The sequence below is a fragment of the Cricetulus griseus genome, chromosome 3 (assembly GCF_003668045.3).
Source record: "Cricetulus griseus strain 17A/GY chromosome 3, alternate assembly CriGri-PICRH-1.0, whole genome shotgun sequence".
In the NCBI taxonomy this organism is placed as follows: Eukaryota; Metazoa; Chordata; class Mammalia; order Rodentia; family Cricetidae; genus Cricetulus; species Cricetulus griseus.
This window is the reverse complement of record NC_048596.1, coordinates 30,840,716-30,859,769: the sequence shown is the minus strand read 5'-3', so window position 1 is coordinate 30,859,769 and position 19,054 is coordinate 30,840,716. Positions and strand designations below refer to the sequence as shown.

General features: G+C 36.2%; 1 protein-coding gene across 2 annotated transcripts in view; it reads right to left on the bottom strand.

The window, feature by feature from the left end:
- The window catches only part of Prkg1 (protein kinase cGMP-dependent 1), a 1,162,521-nt gene that overhangs the window by 10,052 nt on the left and 1,133,415 nt on the right, over positions 1-19,054 (bottom strand). For both annotated transcript variants that reach the window (XM_027406413.2, XM_027406412.2), the window contains exons 11-16: positions 12,978-13,117; positions 11,433-11,522; positions 4,442-4,583; positions 3,156-3,319; positions 1,803-1,925; positions 1,655-1,717 (exon numbers count right to left, since the gene is read on the bottom strand). In XM_027406413.2, coding sequence (XP_027262214.1) covers positions 1,655-1,717; positions 1,803-1,925; positions 3,156-3,319; positions 4,442-4,583; positions 11,433-11,522; positions 12,978-13,117 — 722 coding nt within the window. The remainder of the gene's footprint in view (positions 1-1,654; positions 1,718-1,802; positions 1,926-3,155; positions 3,320-4,441; positions 4,584-11,432; positions 11,523-12,977; positions 13,118-19,054) is intronic.

Sequence of the window (19,054 nt, the reverse complement as noted above, 5' to 3'; positions counted from 1 at the left end):
CATGAGGAAATGGAAGAGGAAATATAGGGTGGATACAATCATTTTTCATTGTGTACATATGTGAGATTCTCAAACACTACATTTAAAAAAGATAATAAGGACAGTGACCCTTACTATTCTGATAGAAGCACATGGAGAACCCATGCCCTTCATTATTAGAGTGAAGTATATATATCTGGTAGCCAGGCTTTGTGTCAAGTCCGAAGATCAATCTAGGTTAGATGCTGACTTCAGTTTTAATTAGATGCCAGCATCACAATAGTCAGATATCTCATGAGTAAAGAGGCTCTGTTGTTTTGGTTGCTAATACTAAATATAACAATCTATGTTACACTCTCTTATTTATATGATATGTTGTCCCAGGTAACCATACTGTCTCATGGAGATTTCCATGGGATGATGATTCCTCCAGTATCCAAACTCAGACTTTCTCATCTCATCTCAGTCTGCAGGTTGAGATTTTAGTTGTCTGGATGTTCAATGTTTGCATCCTTTTTCAGAGCAAAGACATTTTTAAAATATAGATCTTTGAATATTATCTGCCATTAAGATTAAGGGCTCATAGTCTCAGAGAAGGAAACCAAGGCAAGACAGAAAGAGAAAATTAAGAGGACATGAGAAGGAGGAGAAAGGCTTCACTCTGGAGTCTGGTCAAAGCCTCCTGCTAGATCAGAGCCAACAGTTCCATCCCAACTAACCATTTGCTACATAGACCCAATGTTACTTTTCTACAGAATTGTTAAAATGGCAAGGAATCTGCTTAAGGCTTACATGTACATGGCCTTTCTTCTCTCCCAGCTATAAGTTTAATATTATCTAGGACTCTCACTGGAAAGGCCACACATAGTAAAAAATGTCCTAATCCCCTTTTGCAACCCTGGTAAGTCATAGTTTTATCTTACCAGATTTTTCATCCTATCCCAGGTATCTCTAGAACAATCTTCTGATCTCATTTGCCAAAATAAGGAAAAAAGGAAATAAAAAGATTGCTAGCAATCCTTGAATATACAATTTAATAATCATCAAAATTGAGCACACGGCTACTGTTAAGACACCCAAGTGTGGCACTTTTGAGCAGCTCACATCTGCACTTGGGTATATTCTTTCTGACTATTTACATTAGAAATCTCTTTCAATAACTTGAGCTCTGCTTCATCTTAGCCTGATCTGAGTGCAGTGCTTTCTGCAGCAAAGTCAAGAATCCTATTTTCACCTGAGTAAAGATACCCTAAAGAAAAGCTTCATCTACACTAAGTGCAATATAGAGTTGTGTCCCTATCTCTCACATCCCACAGTGACTGACAATTAGAAACCTCTATCTATGTATCTCTATACATTTTGCCTTTAATTTAAAAAATAGGGTATGATTCAGGGAGCAATTTTGTTTTCCTTATGCAACAGAGAGAACAGAGTCTCAAAATTAGAAATATACATATTTTTCTTTGTTCCAAAGGTGTACAACAAATAAATACTGGTAACTGTTGAGAGAAACTGAGTCAATGGATTGCTGGATATCAATGAGTATAATTTCCAGATACACATAGAAAGGTTTACAAAAGGCTAGCACTCTCTTTGAATGTTCTAACCAATAACTAAAAACTTCCACCCTGGGGAAATCTGTCATACTTTTTCACTTATAAGAAAGATCACTTACTTGTGTTTTTGAATGTCTTTCACTCCGTTTTTCAAATTTCCTAACCTTTCTGATGGGTTGTCCCTAAAAATGAAACAATTGTCATGTGAAAAAAGTTGAATATTTTCACATTATGATCCTTTTAAAATGATGCAGTTCAAATACTTACCTGCATAATTTTTTAATTAAATTAGCAGCATTTTTTGCAATCTTCTTTGGAAATTCTATCATGTCAATCCCCCGCAGTATGATGTTATAGGTTTTCATAGGGTCTGGGCCTGAGAAAGGTGGGCTGTCAGGAAGAAGACACACAGAGATGGTATTTTAACTCTCTGAATAAGAATCAGAAAGTTACAGCCACATTCATGATGTCAGCTGTTATGTGGGGGAATTGCATTAGCTATGACAATGGAATGAAATACACATTATGCTAATGACAATGGAATGAGAGTTAAAGAAATAACAAAGCACTGTGGAAGTCTTCACAGGCTACTTTTTAGCAAAATCACTGATGGATGCAGCTTGTGCAATGGTCCCTCCTTCCTTTGACCCTTTCTTTTCCCTGTGTTTGTCATTGTGCTGTCTCCAGAACTCTACCGCTTTTTCCACACTGCCTCACAGGTGGCACTTGGGTGATTATCATATTCCTGACTCTCTAAATACAGAGTTTATTCCTCTTTGGGTAATCTTCTTCTTCTTCTTCTTCTTCTTCTTCTTCTTCTTCTTCTTCTTCTTCTTCTTCTTCTTCTTCTTCTTCTTCTTCTTCTCTCCTCCTCCTCCTCCTCCTCCTCCTCCTCCTCCTCCTCCTCCTCCTCCTTCTTTCTCTTCTAAATATTTATTTATTTTATATACAGTGTTCTGTCTGCATATATCCCTGGTTGCTGGGAATTGAACTCAGGATTTCTGGAAATCCAGCTAGTGTTCTTAACCACTGAGCAATCTCTCCAGCCCCAGGTAATAAATCTTAAGAATTATTTTATTTTATGAACCCTTGTCATTAATATGAGTTCATTTCTTCACTTTTAGGCTATGGTAGTACCACCTTTGATTGTTTGTGTGTTTCTATTTACTTTAGTATATTATTAGCTAGGGATTGTAGCTTTAGTTGCCACTCAAATGGATACACACACAATTCTGTTTAATCTCCTAGTGTCTGAAAAATATTTGAGATTATTGAATGATGAGAAACAAATTTTGAATGATGAGAAACAAATGTATCTATAGCTTTCCTTCCAAGTTAATTTTTACTGACACTGGTAATAAAATGGTATTAAAGAATATATTTATATTCTCTTCAATAACATTAAAATATTTAATCTAAATTCTAAATAATTAAATTTAAAAACAACATCACCCCATTTGTCAGTTTTTCTGTTGCTGAAACTTTCATTGGGTTCATTATTTTATTGACTTGACCAATCACTGTTCCTGCGAAAGGATCATCAAATCAGAGTGCCAAAGGCAGGAGTGCACAGCTGTCTGAGGCCTATTGTTATTTGCAGTTCCCTGTAAATGTCCATACCTGCCAGTCAGAAGCTCATACATTAGAATTCCTAGTGACCAATAGTCAGCTGAAATGTCATGGCCTTTGTTCAGGATGATCTCTGGGGCTACGTATTCTGGAGTCCCACAAAAAGTCCATGTTTTCTTTCCAAATCCTATTTTCTTTGCAAAGCCAAAGTCAACCTTATGGAGAGAGAAAGCAACACACTTAAGCTATTTATGATCAAGTTGTAGAAAACTATGCATTTAGCTGAGTAGACTGATGATACCAATACAGAAATAAAAGTCATTACAGTCCTGTCTTCTAAAAGGAATCACATATGTTGCAAACACAGATGCCCCATTCAAATTCTGTTCCAACGAAGAAAGTGAACCCTGAACATAGATAAAATTGAAACCATTGGAATAAAAGGCTCTTTCTAGAAATGTTTTCTTACTTTTTCTACTTTTTTTTTGCCAATAGTGATTGTGGCATAGAGAAAAGAATTTCTGCTTAAAAGAGGCAGAGATCCAGGTGGGTTAATATAAAAGTTTTCCTAGACTACACATGCCTTCTTCTGGACAGTATGAAGTTGACAGTTCTAGTATTGAACATATGACAAGCAGATAAAACAAAGTATATCCTCTTTTGTGGAACTTTCTGGAGGAGCTGCAAATACAGAAAGCTCCTTTTTGCAAAGTTAGTTTAGATGCAAATAGTTACATTCCATTGATACAGATGTATTTTAAAATCCAAGCCTGGGTAACAATTTCAAAAGTTTACAACTAGAATCAGGTACCAACAGGTCCAAAGCTCACAGAAGGTGGACGTTTTTAAATGAAAGAGCTTCTCTTACACAGTAGCTCTAAGAACGCTTAACCAATTATTAGTGTTACTGCAGTTAGCACAATGTAGATAATACTACCTCAGAACTCATTCCTCATGAACATTATTCTTAAATATCATATACTAAGATGTTCACAGTCATGTATAGCACTAATTTCCATTGCATTTAGATGGAAGAAAGCTGGGCAGAAATAAGGACTATTATGTATAAGTGATTTCAGGTCTATGAATACGTGCCAACAAGGGCATTTCCTGAAAGTTGATGGAACACATGTTTTGTGGGGGTGTTATTAGTTCAAACCTAGCAAATTTAATTTCTCATAAAACTTTAAATAATTTGAAACATTGTAATTGAAAACTATGATGCTAACACCTCTTACAAGAAGTTATAACACTGAAGTGGAAAGTCAATTTTGTGTTAACAAATGAACATGAGTCCTTAGAGCTTAGGTCACGACCCTTGTGTGGAATACACTGACCAGCTTGGCATAACCTCGATGGTCTAGGATGAGATTTTCTGGCTTGAGGTCCCTGTAAATAATTCCTTTGGAATGCAGATAGGCGAATGCTTCTACCACACATGCTGTATAAAATCTGGTTGTCGAATCTTCAAACGAACCCCTGAAAACAGAAAACGCAATGAACAGTGTATAAGCAATTAATTCTCGAGAGAAAAACTGGTTCCTGTGCATGCGAGTTCATTTTATTTCTGCACTAAAGTTGGCTCAGAGGGCAATGTCTAAAGGGCTCCATATGACATGGGTTTCATTCCATTAGCATTTTTAAAACATCGGAGGATCAAGCCAAAGAATTATTACCCTTAAGAGTGGGACAGTTAAATCCAACTTCCTGGAAGGCTCAAGAAGTGATCAACAACTTTAAAGTTTCGTGAACTTTGTGGCTTCCTCTTAACAGCCCACCGCTATATAAAAAATGCAGAGTCCCTGCTGTGGGCAGAAGAATGAGTCCTATATTAGCACTTGCTTACTAAGTGTTTGCTTTTCAAAGGAGAGGTTATTTTCATTCATTCATTCATTTATTGTTTATTCTTTGTTACTTGGGATCAAACTCAGTTAGTTCTTCATATATACACTTGTCAAATCCTGTATCATTTAGCTATATCTCTAGTCCAAATAAGTTGGATTGAACAGAGAGATTATTCACTTTCAATAATAAACATATATGTATATTATGGATAATTAACAAACAATTTAAGTATACCGATTTGTTCATGGTTAGTTTTAGCAAATTTATATATGGATCTTTTTAAATGGTGTAGATATGGTTCTTGTGAATGTGAAAATGAAAGAGGTCCCTGTTTACAGAGAACCATGCCAAGAACTGCACATATCTTCTCACCAGCTATATGTTAGGTCTCTGGAACTTCTTTGACATCAAGACAGACAGTATCTACCTTCTGCACCATTGCCTTCTCATCAGTAGGAAGAAATGGAACTAAAATACAGCTACAAGAAAAACTCATTGAAAGGAAATGTTAAACTGCAACATTTATGAGAAAGCACTTTCTCTGTCTCTCTCAGTCTTATCTGTACATATATATATATATATATAAGTTTATTGATAAAATATTAATAAAAGAGGGCTCCAAGGTCACTCCTTGCCTCTAGAACTTAAGATAAGTGTACTCTTTTTCTTCTTTCTCTAATAACGAGGTTCAATGGAATAACTTCACAATTTATGGGTGTTTGCAAGAACTTTATCAGCTCTTGAAGTGGCTGTGGTGAAATAGGAGCTACCACAACTTCAGGTGGTGTCCAATAAACAGCAGTGCAGGAGCTTGCTCATAGGTATGTCTCTGATGCTTGCTTGCATTTTGGTGACACTTGCTTCTTTTTAAAAACTGGAGTGAAGTTTAACAACCTGAGCATTTTAATGTGGCTACATATTTACAAAATTCACCTGCAAATCCAAGCCTAAAGCAGATGTCTTGAAACCCATTTTTATTTAGAAATAGTATGTTCAGCTGTGCAGACTTCATTTATCTTATGTATCCACTGAGTAGTTACTAAAACAACAAGCTGGTCTGAAATACAGCTAAGCTAGGCATAATAGCTTATAACTATAATCCCAATACCCAGGAGGCGTAGGTAAGAGGCCAGCCTGGACTGTAGAGAGCCCTTATCTCAAACACAAATCACACAAATAAAATTCAAGATTTAATTAAGCTCTAGGTATGATGACATCTATTCCTCTAAATATCAGAACTTTAGCTCACATTACTAAGAATATACCATTGTCCCAATGATACCAAGTAACACAAATGTGAATTTCTAGGGGTGGAGGAAGGTTATCTGGAAAGAAACGCATACATAGCAGGGAATAAATGGTGTTCCTTAGGCTTTAATTGCCCTTTAAGGGGTAGAAAACCTAGGCAGACCTACAAATCTGCAATCCTGGAGACTGGAAAAGGATTAGAGCATTGCTTTGAGTTCCTTTTCTCCTTTGCTCTTAATAAAGTCTTAGTATGTTTGCCTATTAAGAATAGAGCATTCTTTGAAAATAAATGTTTTAATTTAAAAAACAAACATGAATATACATAAATGTATGTAGGTATATATACATTCCATGTTGTATATGACTTTAATCTCCCTGAACATAAAACATTCCAGACAAATGCTAATCAAAACAGCACATGACTGAAGTTTTAGAAGACTTCACACTGCATGGCTTGTTTGAATTCAGAGATTGAATATTTTCTTTCTTCAGGAGTACCAATCCTGGATCTGAGCCATTTTCAAATTTAGAAGGTTCTAGAAGGTTGGTTTCTAATTCTTTCAACAATCTATATTGAGTATATCCCATATAAAAGCTTATGTGTAACTGCTTTTTAAAGGTTTAAGGAAATCCTTGTCTCAAACTTTGAGAAATGTATTCATGCCAACAATGTATCAGTAGTGCATTGTCCCACTACTGATCAAGGCTACTGAAAGTAGCCACAGAGCATAGCATTAGAGTGACTCAAAATGAAAAATCACAATTAGAGTTGGTAATGGCAATATAAATTTGATCTAAATAGAAGTGAAATCTTATTTTAACAACAGTTGAGAGAGTTGCTCAAAGAAATAAATCATTTATTCTGTTTAGCTCTTTGAAATAAAGAAATTAGCATTGACAGCTATATCATTTCAAGTCAAACTACGGGAATAGGCTCTCAGACGTTCTTTAGGAGTTGCTGTTTTAGCTAAATGGTATGAAATGACAATTTGATAGAAATAGAGGGATATATATATATATAATATATATAGTATATATATTATATATATATTAATTGATGAACTGAAATTAAAATTAAATCACAGCATTTACTCAGCTTACCAGAAACTGAATGCCGAGATGTCAGAATGTAACAAAGACAAAATATCTCTTATGAAATGGGGCCAGGAACCACTAACAAGTGACAGCAGTCATTAGTGAGAACACAAATCTGAAGTATGTTGTAATATGCAGGCTTATGACTCATTGTAAAGTGGGGTGGCTAGGCTATTGGGTAGACAGACTCATTTCTTTAGAATACTTTAAATCAGTGCCATCTATTAAGTGACCAAAGAAGAAATTAAATAATAACCCTCCACAAAATAGCCAGGACCTAAACTCTATCCAGGAAGACATATGATGAGAAATTGAGGTGGTGTGTGATTTGAAAAATCATGATTTCTGAGATACTTAAGTTATCCAGCAGAAAGAAAATGAACAAACAAATAAAAAAAATCTAATAATCAACATGCAGCTTTACTAGATTAAATTATATGTAAAATACTCACATTGACACATATATGTCCTATGTCTTATTAACATGCTAATGCATTATTGAATTCTATTTGATAACACAAATACTAATATGTATTTATTATGTTAGCTAACTATAGTTTTAAAAGTTTCAGGAGTTATTAATTCTTTATATGTTAGAGATGATCAAATAAAATACAATTTGTAGTTGTCTTATCCCATAGAACAAAAAAGAACTTTTGAAGAAAAATGTCTCATGAACTAGATGATAAGTTATCATAGCTACTAAAGAGTAAACCTGGGAATATGGGGGATAATTAATACATCATGTTTAGCTTAGGTCTTGACAGTCCTCACAGCTTGGCTACGTGTAGCATCAATCTAATTCTCGGTTTTGTATGTGTGTGTGCGCTTAGGTTGCATGAGAGTACTTTTAATAAAGAATATTGTCACACAAGTCTGCTTTCCAATAGTCTCATATGCTCTTCTTGTATACTATCAGCGTAATATTGTCCTTATTATGGCCTTCTTTGGACACAAGAAGAAAAAGTGAATGAATTGGCCTAGGTGTTTTTTATTTGTTTGTTCTGTAATTGTTTTTCATCATAAGGTTCTAAATCAGAAATCTTTATATGCTATGCAAGTATATATTTTAATATTCAGCACGGAGTCTTACTATGATGGTCTAGAGCAGTGCTTCTCAGCCTTCCTAATGCTGTGACTCATTAATACAGTTCCTCATGTTGTGGTGACCCCATATAATTACTTTTGTTCCTTCTTCATAACTGTAAGTTTGCTACTGTTATGAACTGTAAGCACCTGATATGCAGGATACCTGATACGTGACCCAATGTGAAAGGGTCATTTGACCACCAAGGAGTCAAGACCCACAGGCTGAGATCTGCTGGCCTAGAATGTCTTTGAATTTTGGAATTTTGCCTCCAGCTTCCTGATTAGCTGGAATTACAGGAATGAACTAGCAAACTTGGCTCCCATTATTTTATTAAGAAGGTAAAATAAATTCATGTAGAATAAAAGAATGAGATTATATTTGTACACAGAAGAAAGAGTATGGATGGGGGAAATGATTCCAAGTCTATATATTTATAATAGTTTTCCATGCAATAATTCCATAGGAGATTCAGAATTTTGGAATCATTGGGAGAACTAAGCAGCCATTGTTTCTCTACAATAAGGTTTGTCATGGACTATCAGTCACATTCCCTGGACTTCAAAGAAACCGTGTACCCAGAACTCAAGGATGGCACAAGGGAGGGGGAAGGGAAGGACATAACACAGCCCCTGGAGATGGAGGAATGAGTTGTCACTGTTATTGTCTACCCATCCACTCCTCCCAAGGGGATCAGTTTCTTCACAGTCACCTTTTGTAATCCTGCTGAGTAAGTGTAGCTCACGTGTGACTAACTAAATTGTAATCTCAAGAGGTGTGAGAAAAAAATACAAGGTGATATTTCCCTGCAAAAATACACTGAATATTGATGAGTGGGCACGTCTGATACTTGCAGGCTGAGTTCTAGTGCTGTTATTATAATTACTGTTTCAATAAAGGAAAAACACAAATTTTACAGAGCTCTGAGGGCATGGCTGGACCTTCCTCTGTACAGTTTATTACACTTCCCTGTTTAATTCTATTTACAAGCCTCCTGTTTTAATTAACAGAAAATAGAAACAAGGCTTCACACAAACTAGCAGATTGAAAATGATATAGGCGAACACATGAAGAATGTCAGAGGCGAAATCACAGGCAAAACAATAGTTTTGGAATAGTCAGCAAGTTCTGAGGAGTGGGACCACACCTATCCTAAAATATATCCAGGATACTCTCACTATACCTGCCACAAAATCATGACTCAATTATTAACGACAATGCAGTAATTTGCCCTGATATGGTAGCTTAATATAGGTGTTGACCTCATCCTGTGTCAACCACATGCAGTTCTTTTATGGTTCTTTTAATCATAACTTGTGGTGATATTTTGTTTGTAATCTAAACAAATGAAGCTTTCCTGAAGATCAGAATGCAGAGCTATGCCACTAGTTAACCACACACCCAGTTAAGAGCGAAGCCACTAGTCAGCCACACCTGTAACCGCTAGTTAGCCATAGATGACAGGCAGTGGTGGCCACACCTTTACACCTAGCACTCAGGAGACAGATGGATATTTGTGAGTTCAAGACCACCCTGGGCTACATGAGAGTTAAGCAGTCTAAAAGAGAAACAAAGCTCACACCTTTAATCCCAGCACTAGAGAGAATATAAGGCAGGAACCCAGTGTAGTCTCAAAGAGCAGTTGAGTTTTGGTGGACAGCATTGCAGTCTAGGCAGTCTAAGGAGCAGTGCAATTTGGAGATATAATCAGAGGTCACAATTATCCCTTTCAGTCTAAGCATTGATAGAGGTGAGAACTCTAGTGATTGGCCACTTTTATTCTCTGGTCTTCAGCCTGAACCCCAATATCAGTCTTTGGATTTTTATTATTCATGCTACGATAACTGATAAATCAAACAAAACACTAGTATATGAAATTATATTAGAGCAGAAAGCGATCTATTTAACACATATATATGAGTAAGGCCACTGGGATCAAAGGCCTGAATATATACTCTATATGAAGACACAAAGGCACTAAACAGGTAGATTTGGGAAGGAGAACCTAGTCAGGAATTTATAAAGAACCACTTGATCTGGGTTATCTAAAAAAGTAACAGATAGTTAAAATTTTTATGACTCTTAGGGACATCAGGGCTATCTCTAGTTAAGTTTTGCAGGGGTGGGGGTGGTAGTGGTGATTATCCAATGGAGAAGAACTTGAAGGCACCGTTGGAACAAATACGAAAAAGAAGTTTTCCAAAAGTGCAAAGACAATGGCACACACCTACAATGCCAGCACTCTGGAGGCAGAGGCAAGGGGAGCAAGAGTTCAGGGCAGCTTGGGCTACATAATAGGCCCTATTGCAAAAAGCCAATATTTGGGAATGTAGCTCAGTGATAGATTATTTGTTTAGCAGGTACAAGGCTCTAGAATTGATCTCTAACACAGGTCCTTTATAGGAAGTAACCAAAAAGTATTTGTAGGAAAACAAAGTTGTTTTTTAAAACAACAAAAAAAATGTAGATGACAGAAAAATAAAGAAAACAACTTTTCACAATTCAGAGAAACAAATATGTACTCTCTAGGCAAATTTTACCTCCTAAGGAAGGGCAGGAGGGCAAATAAAATTGTTTACATAAAGAGGGGCAAATAAGAGGATTGATTTCTCCCCTAAAGATTAATTTACCCCATAAAAGATAGGGTTGCTATCTGAAAACTGAGTGGTACAATTAAAGTGTCAGGCAACACAGACTGTAGTTACGATGCAGCTCTGGGTCTCCCCAAGTTATCACACAGTGAGGAATTTGAGGTGTAGAGCTGGATCATTCTGATAATCACATAATTTCCTAATGATCATTTTTAATGTGGATTCAACCCTTACCACTAGTTACAAGGTGAGTTTTACATATCTTATAGTAAATTCTATATGCTATTGGCTGTCTCATGTTTACATTTGAAATTATAAACATACATAAAATGTAAATATAATTTTATTTATGATGATGATGATGATGATGATGATGATGATGATGATGATGGATTCCTCTTGTAGACCATTATGGGCCACTCTGTTTTCCAAAACATGACAGAAAAGATTTAAATCTCCTACCTATCCCTGAGAATAGTCCAGAGCTCTCCACCTAGGCAAGCTTCCATCAACATATACAAGTATTTGCTGTCTTTAAATGTCCTGTACAGCCTGTGAACAGTAAACAAGAGAACAAAAGTATGAACATTATTATCTTTTAAAACATTTTTTTAAGTTTGGTGAGTTATTTTGTTGATATATTGATATAAAATTATGGACTACAACAAGGTGTCTTAACACATATACGTGCCGCTTAATAGCTAAGCCAGGGTACTAAGCACACGTATCGAATGTTTGCAGTACGAAGCTGAGGTGGAAGGAATGAGTTCTGGTTCAACTTGCAGGGTTTATAATATTGTATTGAACATTTCAAACTAGATAACAGAGATAACTTGCAATGTTCTTCTCATAAAAGCCAGTACTCAGGTTGCAGTGTTTTGAGTTTTGATTGCTAGTTTTGGTATTTTTGATGAGATACAGGCACTGAAGTCTTCCAGAAGCCAGTGTCCCCTAACACTTACAAACTATAGCACTAGAAGCTTCTGGCTTGGGCTAGTCCTAATGGGTATGTGCACATGAGAGTTTCTGGAGGTTCTATCATTCTTATTTTGCTGATTTTCCAAGCATGGCCTTGAGCAAAATTTAGTGGTCATAAGCACAAAATATGTAGATATAAAGTATATCATATTTTATAAATATAGATTGTAAACAGTAACTTAAATTTATATCTTAACTTTCTGTATTACTGGCAAATTGACCATAAAATTTCTCTTGCATATAAGAGCTTCATTATCACCTTATTAGTAATATGAAAATATTAAGGTAGACAGATTAGTTGCCATTTCATAAAAGAAACCTACTGGGGTTAGGGGAATAACTCAGATGGTAAAAGTACCTGCCAGGTAAACATGAGGCTGTGAGTTCAGATCCTCAGTACCCCATGAAATTTGGGCACAGCTATATCCATCTATAAGCCCAGTGTTGGCTGGTCGGAGACAGGCAGAACCTTGAGCTCACTGGTCAGTCAGCCCAGCCAAATCAATGAGCTCCAGGTTCAGTGAGAGACCATGTCTCAAAAAACAAGGTGCAGTGTGGCTGAAGAAGTCACAGGTATCAATCTCTGACTTCCACACACATGGTGCATTTAACTGCACACCCCCCCCACATGCTCATGAGTACATGTGAACATAAACACACACACACACACACTACAAACACACAAAAATAATCCTTCAGAAAATTAACACTAAATAGACTGATTTTGGTAATTGTTTCTTTTGTTTTCTGTCTCTTGTGTTCAATGAGGATGTTTGCAGAGCTATGACAAAAATGAAATGTTGAGTTGACATCTCTTTTGAGAAAAATATCCTTTTTTGAGAATATGATTCTCTTTAAAAATAAACATGGGGTCAAACCTTTTTATATTTAGAAAACCAAACACAATTTTCCCCAGCCTTCCTTGGGAACATGAAATCACTACATTAAGGGTAAGCTCAGCGGGAGCAAGGGCTGCGCTTGACCTGCCCTTTGGAGCTGGTGCATCCATCCTTAGGGGTGTGCCTTTACCTCACTATGAAGTCAGAATGGGCCCCCTGCATGATCTGCTTCTCCGAGCGGATATGCTCCTGCTGTCTAGTGTCCACAATGTGGCGTTTCTTGAGAATCTTCATCGCAAATGTTTTGGATTCTTCACTTTTCAACTGGACCTTAAAGACACATAGAAACGGCACATGAGCGAGAATCTACAGACTTAATATGCCAGACTGCACCATTGTCCTCAAATGAGCAGATACATAAAGGATATAAATGAATCCCAACTACCACGCAAGTCACACAGGGTGATGATATCCTTGCTAGAGGGACTGAGTTTACAAACACCATGTATAACCATCCCCTAGTCTTACTGTGCTGGGTCATATTAATTAAATTATTAATTAAACAAGTTAATTTTGTGCCCATATGAATTGGAAAAATATATTTCACGTTTTATTTTATTTCATATAATGAGTGAGTATAATGCATAGTCTTCATCAAAAAACATCTAATTTCCTCTTAAATTCTATTTCATGTGCTAATGGCAAGATGTGATCACATGATCTCCTGGGACTTTATACTCTTCAAAGTCCTCATCCACAAACACTTTTAGAGTTAAGTTTAGTGATTGATCCTGGTCCCTACTGGAGCTGGAGATGTATAAGTCGTAACTGTTAGTATCCACTTTACTTTCCAATCTTTTCCTGCCTCCAGTTTATATTATATATATATATATATATATATATATATATATATATATGTATGTATGTATGTACCAAGGTGCTTTTTTGGATTTTTAAAAACCACTTTTTTTGATACCATGCTCTATGGTATCAATCTCCTTTGATCTTAAAATCTTACTCCTTAGTTGTATCCACTGTAGACTAATATAGTGAGCTTACATCTCTTGCAGCCCACATGGCTCCCTGTGCCTAGGAAGGAGGCTGAGACCCTCCAATGTCTTATCTCAAATGGGCTGCAGGCGTGTGTTCATGCTTACAAGAGATTCAACCAAGAGCCCTGTGAGTCAAGGAAGGGCCCTGATGGAGTTAGTAAGTTAACAGCAGTCAAGGTTATCATGGAGTGTTCTCCAGCAGTGGAACTGGGCAGCAATGTTCACCAGCAACATTATCCAGACCCAAAGAAAGCATCAGAGACAACACAGCAGGCCTCAGCTGAAACATAGCTTGCCCATTCTTGAGTCTTGAATCCTTCACCACTTCATTTGTATGGATAGCAAAGGTTTCTTTTTTTTTTTTTTGGTTTGTTTTTTGTTTATTTGTTTTTGTTTTTGTTTTTTTTTTGAGACAGGGTTTCTGTGTGTAGTCCTGGCTGTTCTGGAACTCTATCTGTAGACTAGGATGGCCTAGAACTCACAAAGATCTGCCTGCTTCTGCCACCTGAGTACTGGGATTAAAGCTGTGCACCAGTACTGCTGGTTGTAATGGTGACGGTGTTAGCAAATTTTTAAGTGTCTAGTCTGTGCACAGTGTTTGGACTGAATTCAGTCTGAGAAGACTTAATATGTCAGAAGGAAATGAGAGGACACAGATGACAGTTGAGTTTGCATTACACGACAAGTTAAAGGGAAAAAAAGAATAACGTGAAAATGTCTGTAACAGCCAAAGACTCTCTAGTTCAGCTGTCTGTGAAACTCCTTAAAATGATCGATTAGTATGGCACAAACGAATTCAGTTGCAGTTCATAATAAAATACAAAATGGGGAAAATCTCTTCTAAAGGGAATGTGGACAGACTAAGAAGATGGAATGACAAATGGGCTGTTGTGAGAAAAATAAAATTCTAAAAGGAATGAACATTCCAAAGAGAAAGAAATGTAGTCTTATTCAGAAAACAAAGAGAACCCAGTGTAGCTCAGATGTCTAATTTAGACATTGTTCTCTTTATTGATAACACTGGCTTTTCACTTCTGTACAGGGTAGGAAAGAGGTCATCATTTAGAACCACAGGTCTTGGTTCTAATTCTGTCCCTTCTTAGTCTTTTAGACTCTTGGGCTAGTTGCTTAACTGTGGCAAGACCTAGTTCTTGCCAAAGAATAATAGCAACTGCTGTAGAATCATCATGATCCTAAAGGACTTGGCATCCTTGATGGCCTTTCTATTAGTCTTTCTGACCTGTGTGGTAGTCTATATCAATCAGGAAAAATCAAATGTTGCTTTAAAATTCTGCCTTTTCACAGAAGCAATCTACTTGGCACAAGTGGATTCAGTATAACTAATAAAATGAACTGGTAAAGTCAAAGGGAAACTACACACACACACACACACACACACACACACACACACACACACACACACACACACGTTATCTAAGTTCATTGAACTACCAACTGGTAGAACTTGGTTCATAGTCAGGACATTTGGAGCCAAGCTACTGTAAATACACACAGATTTCCTTCAGCTGGATATAAAACAAAATGAAGGTACAATGATGGATGTTTACAAATATGAGTTTAATGGAATATGCCAAATTTAGACACTATGTAAAAATTGAATCATGTATTTATGTATAACTTTAGTTAATACTTCCTTAAAACTTTTGAGTTGCTTAAAATTTATAGACTTAATGTATTTTACTTTTATGAGTAATACAAATTAAATCCTAGTTGTGGAAATTATTTACAAGGTTTCAAAAGCTGTAATATAGCTTAGTGGTAGTGTGCTTTCTAAGCGAAAGTTATCAGGCTTAAGTCCTGAATGAATATGACCCTGAGTAGGGTTTCATTCCTTTCCTTGGACATTATCTGGGAGTCTCAAATCTTTGTTTACAGTAAAAACATCTTAATTTTCCCTGAAACCCATGTGACTCAAGATCAGATATAATCCTATCCAGTGCACAGGAATACTATGAGATCTCACTTAAGTCTCTAAGCAATCCTTTGAAGATGATAGCTTCAATATCCACCAGTATCCTATGTGTGGCTGCTATAAAGACAATGGGGAAGAACCTTCCTTCGAGAAGTGCATTCTTACACTTGGGTATACGTTGCCCTTTCCCCAAGCATCATTCTCTTAACCTTCACAATTAACATCTGGATTGAAATATCTTTGCTAAATCCCAACTGTGCTTCATAATTTGATAGATCTTGAATTCCTTTCTTGGCCAAGGCCAATAATTTAGTCCAACACCACTTGGTCAGAACCATGAGAGACAAGGGAACGCCTCAGTCTTTGAGGTGGCAGCAGAGAGCTGTGTCTCTGGGTTTGTGTCACTGACAATACCAAAAGCTGAGTGTCACTTGTGGCTGTTTTTTTTTCTTGCCCAATTTCAGCTCAGTGCTACTAAGTAAAGAAGTAAGACTCAATAAGTAAAGAAGTTGAGAAGGAACTTCAAGATCACTGATGCTTAAACCACAGGATCTATTCTCTAAGTTCCTGGGGAGTTAAAGTCCAGAAGAAAGTATGAATAGACCCTCCACTTCATACAAACTTCATACAAAATGATTTCAGATAGAGAGAAAGGGTTTGATGACTGAGGCAATAGCAGCATGACTTAAGGAAACAGGAGCAGGTCATTGGAAGGGGTGACGGTGAACACACACTGTGCACACTGTCTCAACTACACATAAAAAGGACGTAGTTTCAACCACATTCAGTTGTAACTTAGTAACTTTTAAGGAACAAAGACTTTTATGAAAAATTTCCAAAGAACACTGAAACAAGGCCATCTAAGCAGAGGCATCTTAATTATAATAGCTGCAACATAGGAATGGCAAATGTTTTTTTTTTCCCTAAGAAAATAGCACAAAATTTTAAACAAGTAACATGTGGTGCATAGTAGAACATAGTAGTTTTTTTTTCTCCCTTAAATTGGCTTTCCTTAATCAGGGAGGAAGTGGCTTTATAAATAAACCAGGAACATTTTTGCAATAATTTGATTTAAGTAAATCACATTGATTACAAATTGTGATGACTTAATGAATTTATAGTAATACACTTTTTTTACAATAGAAAGAAAAGCAAGCCCAAGATACCTATACTGAGGGCAAAATAGCCTATACCAGAAGATTGTTCCAAACTTCTAGAATGTTCCACTCTACTTCATTTATAGTTAGTCCTCAAAGCAGATGAATGGAGGTGATATAAAGGCATTAATAAACCATCAACAACTGAGAACACTGGTAAACAAACCATCAGACTATAAATGTATAAGCATCAGATTTCTTTCACCGTCATTTTCTAAATATTCCCTGCTAAACACTTCCCAGGCCAAATCAGACACTGGCCACAGAGTACACGTTCAAGATACAGTGTGAGCAACATGTGTAGGTGAGTTTGGAGTACACATCCAGCAGCTTTCAGAGGCATTAGAGAATTATTCTAAATTAAAGAGGGAGGAGAGGAATGGAACTACTGCACATCAAACAACCTAGAATTAATGTCATTAATAGGTTTTATAAGCACATATGTAGAAGACAAAAACACTGAGTGCAATTAAAAGTTGTAGAAACAGTGTACCAGGAAAGGCAAGACTTAAGGTAGATAGATGCATGACTGGCTAAGGCTGGGGGTAGAAAGGGAGGCACAGGGCTCTTTTTTTTTTTTTTTTTTTTTTTTTTTTTTTTTTTGCAAAAACAGAAATGTTCTTTGAATTATAAGAGCACAGTAGAAAATGTTGAGGTATGCACATTGTACTTCAATAAAGCTGTTTAAGAATTTTAAAATGGGAAAATTAGAAAATTACACATCTATAATTTCTAGTTATTTTATTGATTATGATACAGCTATACATTTAGTTTGTATTTTAGAGAATTATGTGCCAGAAAGGCATTTCCTTCTGTTTGTCTTTTTACCTTCAATAATATATCAAGACATTACTCTCACTAGCCAAAAATATATTTCTTTTTGTTCTAATTTTGTTGTGAAATATTGACACAGGTTTAAAAATCAATGTGAATTCAAAAGCTTATAATTAAAAAAGGAATTATGGGTCAGCTTAAGCAAATTATATGTAATTGTGAAAATCTTTCTAAATGACTTAGTCAAAATCGTAGTTCTTTGTCAGCACTTTTAAAAATGTTTTACTTATTTTAATGTAATAATTTTATTCATTCTTTGAAGAGAATTTCACACAAGGCATTCTGATCTTACTGACTTCCCATCTCTCCTTCCCGATTCTTCCCAAACCCACCCAATCAATTTTTAAATATTATATGAATATATAAAGCATATTATCTTTGAAGTTCACATGACCTCCTATAGTCCCTATTCTGCACTATGAAATGGGAATAAACCCAAACTTGCGGACAATGTAAGAATGAATCAGATAAGTTATGCCAGCCTCGATATGAGGGTTTGTGCCTAGTCTTATTACATCTTGTTATGTTGTGCTCTGTTGACATCCCTGGAAGGCCTGTTCTTTTATGAAGGGAAATGGAGGAACAGTGGGTGTGGGGGAGGGGGAGGTGTAGTGGGGAACAGTGAGGCGTGGAGTGGGGAGACTGTGGTTGAGATGCATTGGATTGCAGGGATTGTGAGAGGTGGTTGATAGTGAAGAGATAATAGTAGCAAAGTAAATAGAAAACTTTACAGTTATTAAAAGGAGACAGAGTCCAGGGTCTATTCCAAACGAATTACCTCCAACTGGGGTGCTCATCCAGTGAGAGAAAACAGCTATAGAGGGCCAGAACACTTGCTTAAGACAGGTGTTAGAAAATCAGTACTAAACTTTTAGTAACAGACATTTTGAAGAGACTGAGGTTCTGAATTCAACTTTACATCAGAAGATTCACCAGAATCAAAAGGGTTACATTAGCTTACCATGATGGTTCAACATTGTGAACCAAAAAATGTAAAACAACACAGTTTCAAACACAGAAATCATGTGATTATCAAATAGATGCAGAAAAGACCTTTGATACAGATAAACATTCTTTCATGATAAAAATCTTGAATTAAATATTGAATAGAAAGAACATATATCAGCACAATAAAGGCTGTGTATAATACACCTGTAATAGAATTTCACTAAAATCAGGAACAACACAAAAATGTCCACTTTCTCTTACTCAGTTCAGTTATTGAAGACTTAGATAGAGCAATAAGGAAGGAAAAATATAAGTGGGATATACGTTGGAAAAGAAGTCAAAT